The sequence below is a fragment of the Baudoinia panamericana genome, assembly GCF_000338955.1.
Source record: "Baudoinia panamericana UAMH 10762 unplaced genomic scaffold BAUCOscaffold_1, whole genome shotgun sequence".
Lineage (NCBI taxonomy): Eukaryota > Fungi > Ascomycota > Dothideomycetes > Mycosphaerellales > Teratosphaeriaceae > Baudoinia > Baudoinia panamericana.
The window spans coordinates 1,694,330-1,709,561 of record NW_006911257.1 but is presented as its reverse complement, the minus strand read 5'-3'; the positions used below and the strand labels follow the sequence as shown (position 1 = coordinate 1,709,561).

The following is a 15,232-nucleotide window of genomic DNA, read 5'->3' as shown; positions in this document are numbered from 1 at the left end:
GTCCCATTCAGTTGGTTTACGTCTGTTACTGCTCGCTCGGTCGCTCGGTCGATTGCGTGCGTAGCTGTATCTCATTGAGCTAAGCAGAAGCTTCTCCATCACACATGATGCACTTATGTTTCGCGTCCAAGTTGCCTTCCTGCCTCCTCCCGTTGCGAAACAGAACCGCTGCCTCTCTTGACCCCACGCAATCCTTGTCAACTTCAATAACCCCTACTGGTCCTGCATGTGTTCCTCACTGCTACTCGAGTGTATCACGTGCACGAGATTCGGTCGCACAATGCGGATGAGCAGTAGGCCTTACCAAGATGGGGCCAGGAGGCGCGCTAGTAATTCGTGCGCCAAGTTCGTGCCTTCCTTGTTCAACGCGGGATCTGCGCAACGATTACACCTACACGTTGACCACCGAAGCATTTTTTTTCCATTTCACTCCAGACAATGCCGACATACCACGGCATCACGATCGCACTACAACGCCAGAATACGGCATTCTGCCGTTACATGAAACGCCATTGCCAAAAGCAGTCGTTGAGTGGGTTCGAAGGCGTATCGGAACCTCTGCAAGAAGGGATTGCCTACTTCACCAGCTCACGGGGCACGACCGTCACATCAATCAACAACGGTGTGTCCGTAGACGTCAGCATCCCAGCGCGACGTTCAAACCACTTCTGGATCGCATATGACTGTCCGCGCCCCACGAGAGATCTGGAAAGTCGTGCCTCAACTCTCCAGTACTGGTACCTCAAGCTGCTTATCCATGGCGACCTCTGGGTGAGCTGGGGTATGGGTGAGCGCGATCTGGGGTGTGGTTGAGCGCGATCAATGGAGTGGGAAGACGATGTTCGGGTTGTTTGATGGAGGAAGTGATTGTCAAGGTCGGCCGGTGGTTGAGAAGCGAGTTTTCTTCCTCCCAGCAAGACGCGAAGCTGGTTGGGGTGGGTTCAGATTAGGGTGTACCGGAGCAGTATGAGGAAGCGTAAGTTGGCGGACCTTCAGCGCTTCGATGGCGCAGCGCAAGGTGCTAGCGGAGTTTATTGAGCTCATTCCTTACTCAATTTCGCGGACCCTTAACAGGGACCTTGCTGACCACAGCAGGGCGATTCCGCTCGGTAGGCTTGGGAAGGGCGATCCGCAGCACTTCTACACATACGCTCTCATGGAGCCGCTGGACCGGCCGTATGCTACATTCCGTCACCATGTCAACGGAAGGACTCAGTAGTCACGAAGCGGACGTCAACGGAGTCAGCTTCATCACGCTTGACAAGAATGCCTTGAAAGATATTGCTGGAGAGCTCGCTCAAATACATTAGTAGCGGCAGCCTGGCCAGACGTCTCTCCGTCCCACCTCGAGCTTCAGTGCAGCTACGACTGGCTATGACGCAGGTTCACCCATCATCTCCGGGCAACAAGCTGAGCATGACTGAACCATCTACTGTCGGCGGAGAATATGGCTATTGCTGAGATCACCTTAACGACGACAGTAGCGGGCACCACACCCCGCGTTCAGCCTGACAAGGCACTATTGTGGGCAGACGGAGCCAACAACGGCTCTTCAGTGAATCTATCGCGTGGAGTCATGGCCAATGCTCTGCGGAGGAAAGCGGTGTAAGGAGATGGGATATGCTGTTGGAATCTCAAGAAGCACGCCGTGTTCAGATAGTTCTGCGGGCCGGTCAACGTTCTTGCAGCGGATAAGGATGAGGCTAAGTAGGGCTAAACAGAAATAGAGCTCTCGTCCGTGCTTATATATGCGTGGCGCATCTGCATTTCCCACTGAATGTGCAACACTGCATCAGTCGCAGAGTCTTACTCATTGTGTTAGTTAGCTCATTTATAAGTGCGAAATGAGCGACGAGTTTTATTAAGCCGACCCGGAGCGGCCAGCAGAATGGGTTGGGCGTACCGGTTCCTCGACCTGACGCAGGACCAGAAGCAGCATCGGCGACAGCTCCTTGACACTTACGCTGCGGTAGCTCAGGTCTCCGTCATCATACCACTGCTGATTGCGCAATGTTACTTTTTCGCCACTTGGCTTATGAGAAGATCTCAACATCGGTCTGACAATGAGCCTCCGCGATCGCCACATGGACACAATGCGAAGCATGATGGTAGCAGAGCATACGCTGTACTGGCTCGGAAAGTGAGCTGGTGGCTAAGTGATCCACTGGACCTCTTCGGCTACCATGTTGGAACCAAGGGCGAGCTAATAGGAGCATTCATATGGACCTCATGGTTACTGACGCTCTGCTTCCTACAATCCGGCGACGACTACCTCCACCTAACCAAACGCTTCGGCATTGTAGCGGCATCGCAGCTCCCTTTGCATTACCTTCTGGCCTTCAAGTCGCCTTACTTCCCACTCCAAACGCTTACCAGATGCTCCCATGAGACTCTCAACAAGCTGCATCAGCAGCTCGGCCGAATTGTAACCTTCCTCCTGTACCTGCATGCCGCCTTCTACATATACTTCTACGTGCAAAAGGATATCCTGAGCACCAAGATCAAGGAAGCCTACGTTCTCTGCGGCATCGTTGGTATCCTTGCATTCTCAGCGGTCGGCACAACTGCTCTTGCTCCGGTAAGGCGGTGGAGCTATCGAGTGTTCTACATGGTGCATGTGTCGTTGGCTACCGCTCTCCTACCGGTCCTGTTCTTCCATGTCAGTCATATCCGGGTCTACCTTTACGAGACAGCCTTGCTATATGCGGGAAACATTGTTCTGAGAGCGTTGGCGTCGCGAACCTTCTTTGGTAGCATTCGCATGTTACCAGATACCAACCTTATTGAGGTTGATGTGCCACTGCAATTGACGGTCTCTGGGGCCCGTAAAAGCTGGTCGTCGGTATGGCAGCCGGGTCAGCATGCATATCTATCCCTCGCAGGACACCCTATGCTCAGGACCTTCCGAAGCAACCCTTTCACTGTCGCGTCGCTTCCACTCATAGACGGGTACTACCGCTTCGTGGCAAAGGTCCTGGATGGCAACACCGCCAAACTTGCTCAAGCAGCGGATGCGGACAAGGTCGCTTCCAAAATACCTGTTACTGTGGAGGGCCCCTACGGACTTGCGTCGCACGGTGAGAGGCTGCTCGAGTATGATAGAGTTCTCCTCGTTGCAGGTGGCGTCGGCGCGACGTTCATCGTACCGTTGTATCGGCAACTGCTCGCAGACTTGAGTCCGAGTAAAGGCAGCTATCGGAGGCAGAAGGTTAGCTTCCTGTGGACGGTACGATCGAAAGCCGAAATCACCTGGGCAATACCAGAGGACAGTAAGGACAGGGAGAGCTTTTTGGAAAGGCTGAATGTGTGCATTACAGGCTCCGCTGACGATCTGGGCTCGACTGTCAATGGGAGCTTCGCCATAGGCGCTGCGGAAGAAGACAAGGTGCCGTACGGCGAGACGGATGATGGCATTGAGCTCGAGGAGCAGAAGCAGCTACTCTCGAGCAAGGCTGAGAGTGGTGTGAGAGGCGCCGCTGACACCATCCCCACCTTCGCTGGCAGGCCAAATGTGGCGAGGGTGGTCGACCAGCTCTTCTCCCATGGCGCTGGTGCGGAGAAAGTCGCAGTCGTCGTATGTGGGCCAAGGAGCCTGAGCCAAGCATTGAGACGTGAGTTGCGCAAGTGGGTGTGGCGGGCCCGCGAGGTCTGGTTTTGGGAGGAGAGCTTCGCGCTATGAGCGCTGAGGATGCGTTACTCAGACGACCGATTTCGGCAATGACAGATCTTTTGTACCGGGTTGCTGGACCATTGTACGTGCAGCTAGTCGTACCATCAGCGGATGGAATAAGCGCTGTAAGCCTTTGTATGGCCATGGTGGCCACAAGACACACTGTCTCTGACGCAGGACAACCTGTCAGATGTACTGCCGGCGGTGAGCTGCCCTTCTCGGACTGTCTTGGACGCACCCGGCGGTTGTGCAACCACCAACCTGTCACCTCAGCAGCCGAAAGCGGCGACTGCCAGACGCACGTCGACATCACTGGCCGCACAGATATGAGTTCCAAAAGGTTCGTGTCACTCGACGAGCTATTGACGCGGTTGTTGTGCGATCAAGTATGCCGGCGGCGTAGGAACCATGTGAGGCAGTGCTCGTAAGCGGGCACGTTGGCGCATTGTGGTGCAATAATCAGTAGAAATGCATATTGGGTATCAGTATGTGATTACAGCGAACGCTAACGAAACGATATCTTCTCGTATCCTTCTCTTTCCCGTCCACGTTGTAGTTGGCCATCCAACTGCGAGCGTGGTATTCGAACATGTGTGCAAGACAACATCAGATGTCAGTACATGCTTGTCGAGCGCCCCGGTGGCGCTCATTCCCACGTCATATAGCCGACCCCAACGCCGGTTGTATGCATGCCCAGTGATAATGTACACTTCGAGTCTCCAGTGCCGGATTGCTCCGCGAAGGTCACCCTCTATCTAGTGCGCCCCTTAGTGTCGCCGCACTGCCCGTTTGCCGAAACGCCGCTGGCACTTTTGTGTAAAGCCCAAGAAATCCTATGGTAGTATTATGAGGGGTGGTGTTGGCGGTGTGAAGGTGTGGTGTGAGAGACAGATGAAGCGCTCAAGTGGGTATTATGCATGCCGAAGGACCGATGATTGTAAAGTCGCTGCAAAGACGCCGGAGAAAGTGTGCCCGTAGTGATACAGTGAAAGGAGGGTGCGGTGCGTGGAGGTGGAGAGACATGCACTGTCTTCAGGATCAGTAGTCTGCGGTGGTAATATGTTTGCGTGGGAAACTTACAGTCAAGATTGTGCATCCTGTGCAACTTCTTGCAAGTCGCGCTGAAACGACAATGGTCGAGAACAGATTGACAGGTGTCATCGCTTTTTCGATCCGCCATTGCTGCCACCTGAGGGCTTCGGTTTGGGCACGCCTGGTGGAGCTTTAGCGCATACTCAGATGAAGATCGCGCCCTTTGTGCACTTACCAGTTGTGTCATATGCTCCGCGACCGTTAAGAGTCATTGTCGACGAACAGTCTTCCCTAGTGATCATTGGCGATGTCGGACTAGGTGGAAAGTCAGCTACCGCGCACCGGGACTCGGAAGCCTTTATGGAATGCATTGGTCGCACAAGGGTTGACTTACGGTAGCAAGGGCAGCAAATGCCAATAGGGAGGTGGCAGCCTCTGTAGGACAGCCGGAACGGAGGCTTACGGCCTGGTTGCAGTCGCAAATGGTTGTGGAGACAGTAACGATGTCCGCTATAAGAGCTGCTGGGATGGAGGTAATGCGTGCCGTGCTCTTCTCAGTGCTCGTGTCGGGAGTCTGGAGTGGTATGGTATGCTGGGCGGAGCTCTGCTGTTAAAGGAGCGAAGCGTAGAGCTTATGATTGTTGGAGTGGAGAGCTGCGATGTGGAAAAGCAACGAAGTGACGGTAGCAAAGGGGCAGCGAGGAAGTCTCAATAATGAACGTCAGAAAGTTTGCGAAGAATGCATTTGTCTGTTATAATCCATCGCTCGCAAGGGGCGGCAGCACAGGTCGCAAACAGCTTTTTTGGCAAGACACCACCACCTCTCTGCCATCTTCCCCGTCTGCTCTCCCTGGCCCGGTAGACGTCAGTGCTCTTAACACGACGGGAACCGGGGAGGGAAAGAAAGGAGACAGAACGTTTTGAAACAACGCAGCCCTGGCAGCCCAGTGCAGGGATCGTCCTCCACCGGCCTTCGGTTCCTGCGCAAGTGCTATCTTAGTTCCGCAGCCGGGCTGTCCACCCACCACATCGGTACAACGCTCCCCTAAACCTTCTCGAGATGCTCGACAGGGGTGCAGAATGAAAGTAGCCAAGTGGCACCGATGCTTTTGGGGTGGTCTGCGGAGGTGACAGTCCGTCAGTCTACTGCAAGGCCGCTTCGCGTTCTACGTATCAGACAACGCAAGCGTTTATGTGGCTGGCGATAGGTGTAAGGCCCCGTGTGACTCCTCTTCTGCTCAACCTGACAGGCGGCCCGGGTGGTGTGATCGTCGCCTCGGTCGACAATCAGGGCCGTGTCGTTCTTTCAATTACGGAACAGACATGATTCAGCGCCGAAAGTAGCGACACACGCCACGGGAACTGAGCCCGACACTAGAACAACACCAGACGGACGCCAGAAGCCGGAGCACCACATCCGCATCGCCTTTTTGATTGTCTTAGGGTCGATCTCTGTCTCGTGGTGAATCAGCACTAGCCCTCCGGCCCTGCCTCCCATGAAGCTGGATGCCGGTTGCTTTGCTCTTGTTAGGAACCTCGGCTTGCCGAAGGTCGCTTGCTTAAGAGAAGCACCGTCCGCGTTACGTTGATTGCTACCTTCAGATCACCCTATCGGAGCCAGCTTGAGTTTGGTTTGCTCGATGACTCGACCATGCTCGATTGCTCGATTGCTTCGGCAGACAAACAGCCTCGACTGCTCGCGTGTGTTTGGCGGCGCCGATGCTCGGGGTCACTAAGATGCTTCTGCCGGCTCCCGTCTGCAAGCCCTCGTCTAGCTTCTCCAGGCTGGCGGTGCGGGTACGGTAGATGAAAAGCGATCAAAGAACCGGTTCGTTCGCTTATGGAAAACGCCAAATGCTATTCATCGTAATTGAGGTTCATGACTGCACAGATCTGCAAGTCCAGCAACAGCAGCCGATTTGACCAGAAACGCCCGAAGCCAGTCTCAGCTGCCAACCTCTCCTGTCTGACTCGACCCGGTTGGCGGCCAACAACCTGGTTATCATAACCGGCATTGCAGGTGTTCGCAGCAGCCCGGAATGTGATCCGTCGCACAAACCGGAAACACCAAAGTCTCAAACGTCACACCCAGCCGACCGTCATCTGATAGGTCTTTCGCCGTCCGTCTTGCCTCGACGTGTCGCATTGCTCTTGCTTTGGGCGGGCCAATAAGCGGTGGCTAGCGTGAATGGAACCGTCAAGACTCAGTTTGACAGTTTTTACAAGTACGCCTAGCCTTAACGCATCGTAACGGGCTAGCACTCTTGCCCCAGAGACAGCCATTCTCACTTCAGGCATTGTACGTGCCACGTTCATGCACTACCACATTCTTCAGTTCCAATGCAGTCTCTGTATGCACTGCTTTGGGAAAGCGCAAGAGTCAGGACGCTATGTGTCAAAGCATCGCTGTACGTGGGCATTGTAAGACCGGAAACGCAGTACGAAGTATGATCGAGAGGAATAGGGAAGTGTCAACGTCCGTCTGCAGTGAGCATCCCTACTTAGCCAGACTTCCAGCTACTCCCCGTCTTCGTCACCCACTCCTCGTAGTTGACCGGCTCCTGGCCCAGCAACTCCACCTGCTCCTTGTACTCCTCCTCGTTCATGCCGAAGCCAACCTTGGCGAACACTTCGTACATCAGCCTCAGGTCTCTGCCCCAACCCGTGACCACGTCCGTCTTGCCACCACTAACCTTAACCTCAAGACGGTTCTCAAAGTCGAGCATGGACTTCTCATCACTGCCACAGATTCTCACGTCACGACCAAGAGTCTGGCCCCATAGCTCGCAGATCTCGGCACCCGTGTATCTGCGAAGCGAGCCGATCATGATCTTCTTCCCAGCCCATTTCTCTGGATTGAGGATGGCGTCACGAACGCTTTATACTGTTAGCTTACTTAATGTATTACGATTGTAGGGAGTTCAAGCGACTTACCCAAGTGCAATGTCCGAGGTATTGACCCGACTGACGCCGACTTCACCAAGCGGCTCATCGAAATAGCCCTCCTTCATCAAAGACCCTCTGGACCGCTCATCGTTCGACATAAACAAGGTTGGTCCGATGACAACAGTCTTCCACGGAAAGCCGGCGTGCGCGAGTTTCTGCTCAATGAGCGGCTTTACCAGGACATGGCCAGCCGAGCACACGCGCATCACAAAAGGAAGGCCTTCATTCGAGATAAAGTCGCCACACGCGGAGAGGTAGACGAGCGTCTTAACGGTACCAGCGCGTTGCATAGCGTCGAAGATGTTGAGCGTAGTGAACAGCTCATCCTGGCCCGTCAAGCAGAGGAAGACGGAACCAACATTGTGCTTCTCGAAGAGCGTCTGGATCCATTGCGGGTCTTGGATGCGGCCTTCTTCCACTGCGACGTTGTCATCGGTTGCACTTGAGGGTAGACCTTTCGACAAGCGTTCTGCGTTGGAGGTTGGGAGGACGAGCTTCACCGAGCCGCCGTCGAGTAGCTGAGGGACCAATTGCGAGCCGATGTGACCACCGGCAGCGGTGATCAGGATGCTGTGTTCAGCCATGGTGTCTGTCGGCGAAGATGGTATGTTGATCCTACTGGCTTCGGAACTCGTTGCTGAGGGGTATGGGTCGAGCCAGTCTTGAGCGCAATGCCGCCTTAAGTACGGTCCGGATAACCATCCTGAACGCCAGCGCTACTGTTAGTTTTCCGTCCACGATAGAGCTCTGGCTCACTCCTGCGTACGAGATATTGCTAGCTCAGACCAAAGCTGCTGATTTCCGTCCGTAAGCGATTCGATCAAGGGTCAGTGTCAATTGTGTTTGCGACCTTCTTCTCGGTCTCCTGGAGCGGGTATCCACTTGGACCAGTAGGATGCACACGGCGATATACCTCTAAATATAGCAATCGCATTGCGAGTTATCTTGTAGCACTTAGGACTTGCTGAAGTTGCTACCATAGCATCGTATGACCGTTGTTTTATGTTTTATGGTCAGAAAGCGCTGCAGCGTGTAAAGTCACTGACCCTTGCTGCTTAACTTCGCGCCGGAGAACAGGAGCAGGTTGCGGCCGAGAGGTAAGCGGGCGACCCGACTGCACACTCAAAGGAAGCGCCTTACCGTCATCGAGGCTTAGAAGATCAATGGAATCATCCTCCATTTGCCAGCGACAGCGGCTGGACCAAACTTCGTTTCATACCACTTCTTCGTACCGTCAGCCGTAACGCCAAGATTGATAACAACAAACAGCAAGGCGCTGGTTATGGTCCAGTTCAGCCAAGCGCCTTGCGGTGTCGCTATCAGCGCGAGAGCGACGTATATGAGGCATTCGGCCGTGTAATGGGGAGCGATTAGACGACTGAATGCCGGGTGTTCTGGAAGCTGGTAATCGCTCTTGCCGTCTGCGGCACTCGCTTTGCTTCTCGGCTTGAGCGAGGCGAGATATGCGTGGCAGTCGTGCTGGAAGCCGGAGGCGAGGATGAAAATTAGACCAGCAATGAAAGTACGAAGATTAGGCATTGTGATGGGCAGGTCGTTCCAGGAGAAGGTGTAATTTTGTATGGCGGCTGCTGCCTGTAAGCACACCACATCAACAAGGCGACCAGTACGCGAATGACTTACGGATGCCCTCAACCCACACGGCAATGCTCATCGCCCCGTAGAAGCCTATACCAAGCAGCCAATGACCGATCCACATCTTTGAAGTCGAAGGCCGCGCAAACTGTAAGCATTCGTACAGTCTGCGGCTACTCTGGACAAGCATCAATGCCCAAGTGACCAGCACCTGTCGAAAAGTCATGCTGTATTGTGGCGGTGAGGTACGAGTTGCTACTGCGCGGAAATTAGGGCCCCGGAGAAGAAGTTGTATCAGCCAGAAAAGTAGGCACGACACAGATGTCACGTAGAAGGTGGTGAACCAGCTGTGCGGTACCCGGAAGTCTGCTAGGCGGTCCAATGCAATAGTGAGGGTGTTGCCCTTCGGCCGCTGAACCTTCTGCCGTTGAGGTCGATTGTCTGACCTTGAAGGAGAGGAACGAGCGCCATAGGCTAGGAAGCGATTCTTCAGTGCTGAAACAGCGTATACGAGAAGCACCTACCTGCCATCAGCCGATAGCATTGATGTGCTGGAAGGCTTGATATACCAGAGCTGCAGACGCCACGAATTCTATCCGCAGAAGGTGTATCACGTCCATCGGATGATCGATAACTAAATATCCGAATGTTTTAAGATACACTGTACCTTTGTGCTCAGGGTTACGGAATGATGCGAGAGGGAGGGATGAAGTCGGTAAGCTCAATACACCTGGTCAGCTCAGCTCAGCATCTCTGTCAAGCTTCAACGTTGCGGCATTAGTTTCCCCGCTTTGTGCGGTCCGTGCGCTCCTGCCGATCAGTCAACTCGCGCTGGCTCTTTCCTCTGCTGCTCCCATTACTCCGCCATCTTCACATCAATCGGACCTCACCTCTGGGTCATCACTAACCCGCCTCTACAATGTCGCGACATACACTATGAACACATGATCCACCGACAACGCCGACATGTCGTTCAGTCTGTCGTCGCTGCTCAATCCGGAGCCGGCGCGAAACGGTGACGGTCAGGGTAGGCCGGAAGAGCAACGTCGGCAATCTATACCACCCACACAATGGCTTCAGTCGCCGCAGAATCATCACGCGACCATGTCTCCACCATCTGTGGAGCAGCAGCGCCATCACAGCTATCCCACCGTCACGACACAGGAGGCGGCCCAGGCGTTGGCATCACTCGCTACCGCACCCACATCACTTCCCACGTATCAGTACGGATACGGCACGCCGGACTACACGAGCGAAGACTTCAGACGGCCTTCCGAGCCGCGTTCAGCCAGCAGCCACGGCGCGCCGATCGAGCTGCCACCGCCAACGCCGACTGCACCCAAGCCGAGCTCGCCGACTCTTGAGGCGTACGCGGTCGCGTCGCGCTCTCCCGAGCAGCGGAGGTCGTCAGTCATCTCTTCCACAAACCCTGCCTTCACTTTACCGCCGATCCAAGGTTTCACTTCTCCGCATCAAGATCCGGCCGTTCGCGTACCCGCTCATCGTAGCTCTCCAGCAGCTTCGAGGACAGGGAACAAGGCAGAGACACATGGGGAGCAGTCGTACGGACAAGAGGTGCCGTTTGGGAACGCCAACGGCGGCCGTATTGATACGATGAAGGAGCCCAGAAATCATCCCAGCGATTCTGCGGCTTTACCTTTCACGTCGCCGTACGCGCCCATGCCTACGGCTTCAAACCCGGCTCAGAGAGATGGTCCAACATCTTCGCCGATACCGATCAAGGAAGAACAGCTACCGGCTCCACAGGCTTCTTCGCCGACAGAGGCGCGCCGCTCCTCACTTGTGCACTCGGAAATGGATAGCGGCCCTAAAGTTGTGGCAGCTTTAAAGCAGGAGCACAGTATGCGCATACAATCACCATTGCGAGAGTCTTCAGTGCCAGTGCTGTCAACCGAGACCACAATGCCTGAGATAGTGGCCTCGAGGAAGCGCCCAGCGCCTTCGAGGACGAAAAAAGGTACCGCTACCGCGGCGAAGAAGGCGCCACCGAGCAAGAAGCGCAAGCTGGAAGTGCCGCGATCAGAGACCCCGGCCTCTCGCGTGTCGAAGGCGCCAACACTGAAGGCGGCAAGCAGTCAAGGCTCGCCGGCAAACTCTTCGCCCGCGCGTTCCACACGTTCGTACTCCGCCGAAGCGGACGATGAGCCATACGGCGACGAAGCGGATCCAGATGAGGATGTAGAAGGAGACGGCGCGGTCTATTGCATATGCCGCAAGCCCGATAATGGCACTTTCATGATCGGGTGCGATGGGCCTTGTGAAGACTGGTTCCATGGCAAGTGCGTGAGTGTTGAGGAGCGCGACAAGGACCTCATTGACAGGTACATCTGTCCGAACTGCACGAAAGCGGGAGTTGGGAGAACGGCGTGGAAGAGAGTGTGCAGGCGCAGCGGGTGTAGAAAGCCTGCTAGGGCGAGCAAGGGCAAGAGTGGAAAAGAAGGGAGCAAGTACTGCTCGGAAGAATGTGGCGTGCTATACTTCCGCGAGATGGTGGCACGGACGAGGAACAGAGAGGATACGGTCAAGAATCGGAGCAATAGAAGGAAGAGCAGCCTCGTCAGCACAGACAAGCCGGACATGGATGACGATCTCGGCGCGAAAGGCGGCGTGCTGAGCGCGGGCGAGGTGAAGAGCTTGGTGAACGCTTCCAAGACTGCCGAAGACTTCAAGAAGCTCGGTGAGGGCGTGCTAAGCCCTCCTGCGACGCCAGATGGCAAAGAGACGGCAGATCTGGCATTCACAGAGGCGGAGACTACGGCCCTCGAGCAAATCCGTCGCTCGAAGGAGGAGGCGCGACGCAGGCATCAGCTTCTGAAGGATCGCATGAAGTTCGTCACCATGGTCAAGCAAGCCGGGAGCCGCACGGCGACGGAGCGAGATCTGAAGCCGAAGGAGTACTGTGGCTACGACCCGCGTATCGAATGGACGGAGGAGCAGTTTGCTACCTGGCGGGACTCTACGTCTGGTAAACAAGCTTTCGAGCTGGAGACGCTGGCGGTAGAGAATAGTGGGAAGGAGCATACTGATTACGGCGGTGGCCATGACGTTGATATGGAAGGTGCGAATGACGACAGCATCTACGCCCAGATTGCCATCTGTGATCGCAAGAAGTGCGCTCGGCACCTTGAGTGGGGTAAGCTGGCTGTGGACGACTTGCGGTTTGAGATGGGCGATAACTCGGATAATATGCGGGCGCTCGAGAAGGAGGAGAAGGATCTTAGGGAGCGAGCGGCGCTGAGGGCGAAGATTGGTGCGAGCTTTCGGGGTGAGGGGGAGGTTGAGGTGCATAGGCTGGATATTGTGAGCGGGGGTAATGAAGAGGACATGGGGGTGGTGGGAGGGGAGAACTCAGTGGAAGCGGAGGGCAGCGACAACCTCCCACCCCCGCCGGCAGCTCCTGTGGCGGGTGGGGAGGCGATGGAGGTGGATGCTGCAGCTTGAGATTTACAAAATGGCGATGCAAAAGCATGTCGTCCTAACGGCTCGTTGAATTCCACCTCACAAACGGCCTCATAGCGTAGTGTCAGATCTAACCTCATCCTAAGAGGAAGAAGTTCCGTGGTAAAAGCACTGACATTGAGCCGAAAGCACTCTCTCCAACAATCTTCGTAGGTTATATACGGTATTAACACACCATCAATGAGCCCTCACTCGCTTACAACCGTCGCATGCTGTGATCTGGATCCCACACTATTCCACCGTAACGCCCTACACCGCTCCCTCAAACTGCTAAACACGAAATGCATCCGCTGCTAAAGCCGCTAAAACGCTATCATAGTGACTCTGTCAAGCTCGCTCAAAGAATGAATGCGTAATGTGAAGCATTCTGGTAAATATGTGCTCATGATCGTAAGCGGTGCTGAACGCTCCTTCCATTTTCGGGATTCGGGACGTCTGAAGAAGCGGAAAGCCGGTGTGCCACTGCGCAGCATAATGTGTTATAATCTGTGAACCGGCGGGCACCGTTGCTCGGAGCATGGTGGATGAGATGGATCTACATCACCACACAACAAGCACACCCTTTCTTCTTGTACGGCACATCCTTCTCATCAAAGTCCGGCACTCTTTGCGCACCATCACGCGGTAACGCCGAATTCTGTCCGCTCGTCGACGGTCTCTGGATATTCGGCGGCGGCGCAATCGTCGGCGTGATCCTGTAGCCTCCGCTCGTGCCAGGCCGCGTGGAACCAGACTCGCTTTTGCTGTCGCTCTTTGCAGGAGTGAGTGGCCATGGTCGTTCGCCTTCCGTATGCGGGCTCATTCTCGCTTCAGGCTTCATGAGACTTAACGTGCCGTTCGGTGACGGTTGTGGTTGAGGGAACGGATCGTGCTCCAGTCTAGGTGTTTTGCTGGGTGGCTGGCGAAACTCTTGATCATTAAGTGGTCTAAAGTCACGATCATACGCGGTGCTACTCTTGCCGCTCTTCTCCCATTGATCCTGCATCATGCGCTTGGCGTGTGTGGGTAGCATTTGCTGGTCAGGTGGTAATCTAGGATCGGGTTTGTACATGGTGGCGATCCAAGGTGCTTCACCCTCCGGTGCATGGCTTGTTGATGGTCGAGAACGGCGCTCAGTCCTCGAGCTTGGCCGCTGGGGTGTGAGAGCCTTGTTTTGATACCCAGAATTCGGCCTGGAGTTGCCATTGGCCGTACCAGAAGTCCTGCGGCCTGCAGAAGTACGCTTTGCTTTGTTCGGCAACCGCGCTTTCGGTGGCGAGTTCTCCGAGGAGTCTTGCATGTACGAACTGTCTGGCCTCGGCACGGCATGCGCTCCGTTTACTTCGTCTTCGAGCACTTGGCTGGCAATACTACTGCTCCTAGCCCTGCGCGCATATTGCATCTCGTCCCAATTTCCAGCCCACGCACCACTGCCACTTCTACTTCGCGGAAGCGGAGAGTCTCGGTCGACCACATCCTGGGGCACCGGCACCGTGCTAATTCTCGAGATGGGTATGCGCGAAGTGCTTGGTCGAATTATGTGCGGTTTGCTTGCTGAGTGCCGTTCTGCGGCAATCTCTTCTTGTGTGCGTATCTCTGAGTCCACATTCGGGTCGAATGAGCGGTCATGCTCGAACTCTTCCTCCTCCGCAGCTGGTATGGTAGACACTCGCTTGCGCTGATGGTCTTCCACACCCGAGTGAAGCATACCTGCACCTTCCAGCTCTCCTTCACCCCTTCTCTCTCGACTCATGCCGCGTTGTGCACCTGGTCTGCTCGCTGAGCGACTGGATCTCCGCGCAACACCAGGCCCGTTGCTTAACGAGCGCCTGGACGAGCGTACATTGATGCCAGCCTCCTCCATCTCCTGGATCTCGATCTGGGCAAGCTTGTCACGGTGGATCCACGCTGAATCGTCGACATACTCCTCAGCCTTGTCCGGCTTCTTATCTTTGAGCTGATTGCGGGAGCGCTTGCGAGTGGCGGAGGCGTTGCTCGCGCGTATGGAGGCTCTCCGTGAGCCGGCTGCCTCGGAGTCGGACATGATGTTGTAGTCGCTTTGGCGATGCTGGGAAGAGCTCTGTGCACTGCCCGTCATGAGCGAACCTTGCGATCTCCGCGTCTCCGCCCGCTGTTGCTGCGAGAAAGCACTGCTGTCGTCCAGCGGTACTGCGTTCGCCCAATGCCCGCTCACAGCTGTAGCCATATTGCCGGGATCCTAACGAGCTCCCACGTGTGCAAAGGTCACTATTCACACTTCAGAATACTGACTATCTTCGCTTAAGAGGCTCGCCGAGGTGTTCCTTCGTGATCATGGACACGACGATGTTCCGGTGATGGCGTGTCTGTACATGGCTGTTGCGCATGAGGATATTTGGGGCAGTGGTGAGATCAGGACAGGAGAGTTAAGCGTCCTCTGCTGCACGATTTAGTAGCGGGGCGCGATGCAGTAGGATGCATATGCATATGCACCACAGAGCATTGGCACAGTAAGCGTTCTATGCATACATACACTTAGAACTACGCTCCCCA

General features: G+C 55.2%; 7 protein-coding genes across 7 annotated transcripts; 3 read left to right on the top strand and 4 right to left on the bottom strand.

Moving 5' to 3' along the window:
• BAUCODRAFT_199934 (uncharacterized protein) lies at nucleotides 1-825 on the top strand. The gene has a single exon (XM_007674159.1). It carries the CDS (start codon nucleotides 309-311, stop codon nucleotides 681-683), a length of 375 nt encoding a protein of 124 aa, XP_007672349.1. The 5' UTR covers nucleotides 1-308; the 3' UTR covers nucleotides 684-825.
• Nucleotides 826-1,750: 925 nt separating this feature from the next.
• Nucleotides 1,751-3,915, top strand: BAUCODRAFT_200000 (uncharacterized protein). The gene has a single exon (XM_007674158.1). It carries the CDS (start codon nucleotides 1,889-1,891, stop codon nucleotides 3,677-3,679), a length of 1,791 nt encoding a protein of 596 aa, XP_007672348.1. The 5' UTR covers nucleotides 1,751-1,888; the 3' UTR covers nucleotides 3,680-3,915.
• A 502-nt stretch (nucleotides 3,916-4,417) lies between these two features.
• Nucleotides 4,418-5,219, bottom strand: BAUCODRAFT_199998 (uncharacterized protein). The gene is made up of 4 exons (XM_007674157.1): nucleotides 5,097-5,219; nucleotides 4,938-5,017; nucleotides 4,751-4,883; nucleotides 4,418-4,696 (listed from the first exon to the last, which is right to left on the bottom strand). Exons 2-4 carry the CDS (start codon nucleotides 4,947-4,949, stop codon nucleotides 4,515-4,517), a joined length of 327 nt encoding a protein of 108 aa, XP_007672347.1. The 5' UTR covers nucleotides 4,950-5,017; nucleotides 5,097-5,219; the 3' UTR covers nucleotides 4,418-4,514.
• Nucleotides 5,220-7,148: 1,929 nt separating this feature from the next.
• On the bottom strand, nucleotides 7,149-8,428 carry BAUCODRAFT_199647 (uncharacterized protein). Its single transcript, XM_007674156.1, has 2 exons — nucleotides 7,637-8,428; nucleotides 7,149-7,579 (listed from the first exon to the last, which is right to left on the bottom strand). Exons 1-2 carry the CDS (start codon nucleotides 8,230-8,232, stop codon nucleotides 7,204-7,206), a joined length of 972 nt encoding a protein of 323 aa, XP_007672346.1. The 5' UTR covers nucleotides 8,233-8,428; the 3' UTR covers nucleotides 7,149-7,203.
• A 372-nt stretch (nucleotides 8,429-8,800) lies between these two features.
• BAUCODRAFT_118870 (uncharacterized protein) lies at nucleotides 8,801-9,861 on the bottom strand (the record flags this gene model as incomplete). The annotated part of the gene is made up of 3 exons (XM_007674155.1): nucleotides 8,801-9,234; nucleotides 9,290-9,761; nucleotides 9,811-9,861. 3 exons carry the CDS (start codon nucleotides 9,859-9,861, stop codon nucleotides 8,801-8,803), a joined length of 957 nt encoding a protein of 318 aa, XP_007672345.1.
• Nucleotides 9,862-11,164: 1,303 nt separating this feature from the next.
• Nucleotides 11,165-12,703, top strand: BAUCODRAFT_61204 (uncharacterized protein; the record flags this gene model as incomplete). The annotated part of the gene is made up of 1 exon (XM_007674154.1): nucleotides 11,165-12,703. One exon carries the CDS (start codon nucleotides 11,165-11,167, stop codon nucleotides 12,701-12,703), a length of 1,539 nt encoding a protein of 512 aa, XP_007672344.1.
• Nucleotides 12,704-13,256: 553 nt separating this feature from the next.
• On the bottom strand, nucleotides 13,257-14,906 carry BAUCODRAFT_144716 (uncharacterized protein; the record flags this gene model as incomplete). Its single annotated transcript, XM_007674153.1, has 1 exon — nucleotides 13,257-14,906. One exon carries the CDS (start codon nucleotides 14,904-14,906, stop codon nucleotides 13,257-13,259), a length of 1,650 nt encoding a protein of 549 aa, XP_007672343.1.
• Nucleotides 14,907-15,232: the final 326 nt, after the last annotated feature.

Excerpts from the sequence above, each read along its gene's own strand:
- BAUCODRAFT_199934 (XM_007674159.1), top strand. The coding sequence starts at position 309 with ATGGGGCCAGGAGGCGCGCTAGTAATTCGTGCGCCAAGTTCGTGCCTT.
- BAUCODRAFT_200000 (XM_007674158.1), top strand. The coding sequence starts at position 1,889 with ATGGGTTGGGCGTACCGGTTCCTCGACCTGACGCAGGACCAGAAGCAG.
- BAUCODRAFT_199998 (XM_007674157.1), bottom strand. Across the intron at positions 4,697-4,750 it reads CAGGATGCACAATCTTGACT|TGCATGTCTCTCCACCTCCA; the intron begins GTAAGTTTCCCA and ends TCCTGAAGACAG.
- BAUCODRAFT_199647 (XM_007674156.1), bottom strand. The coding sequence starts at position 8,232 with ATGGCTGAACACAGCATCCTGATCACCGCTGCCGGTGGTCACATCGGC. Across the intron at positions 7,580-7,636 it reads ACCTCGGACATTGCACTTGG|CGTTCGTGACGCCATCCTCA; the intron begins GTAAGTCGCTTG and ends AACAGTATAAAG.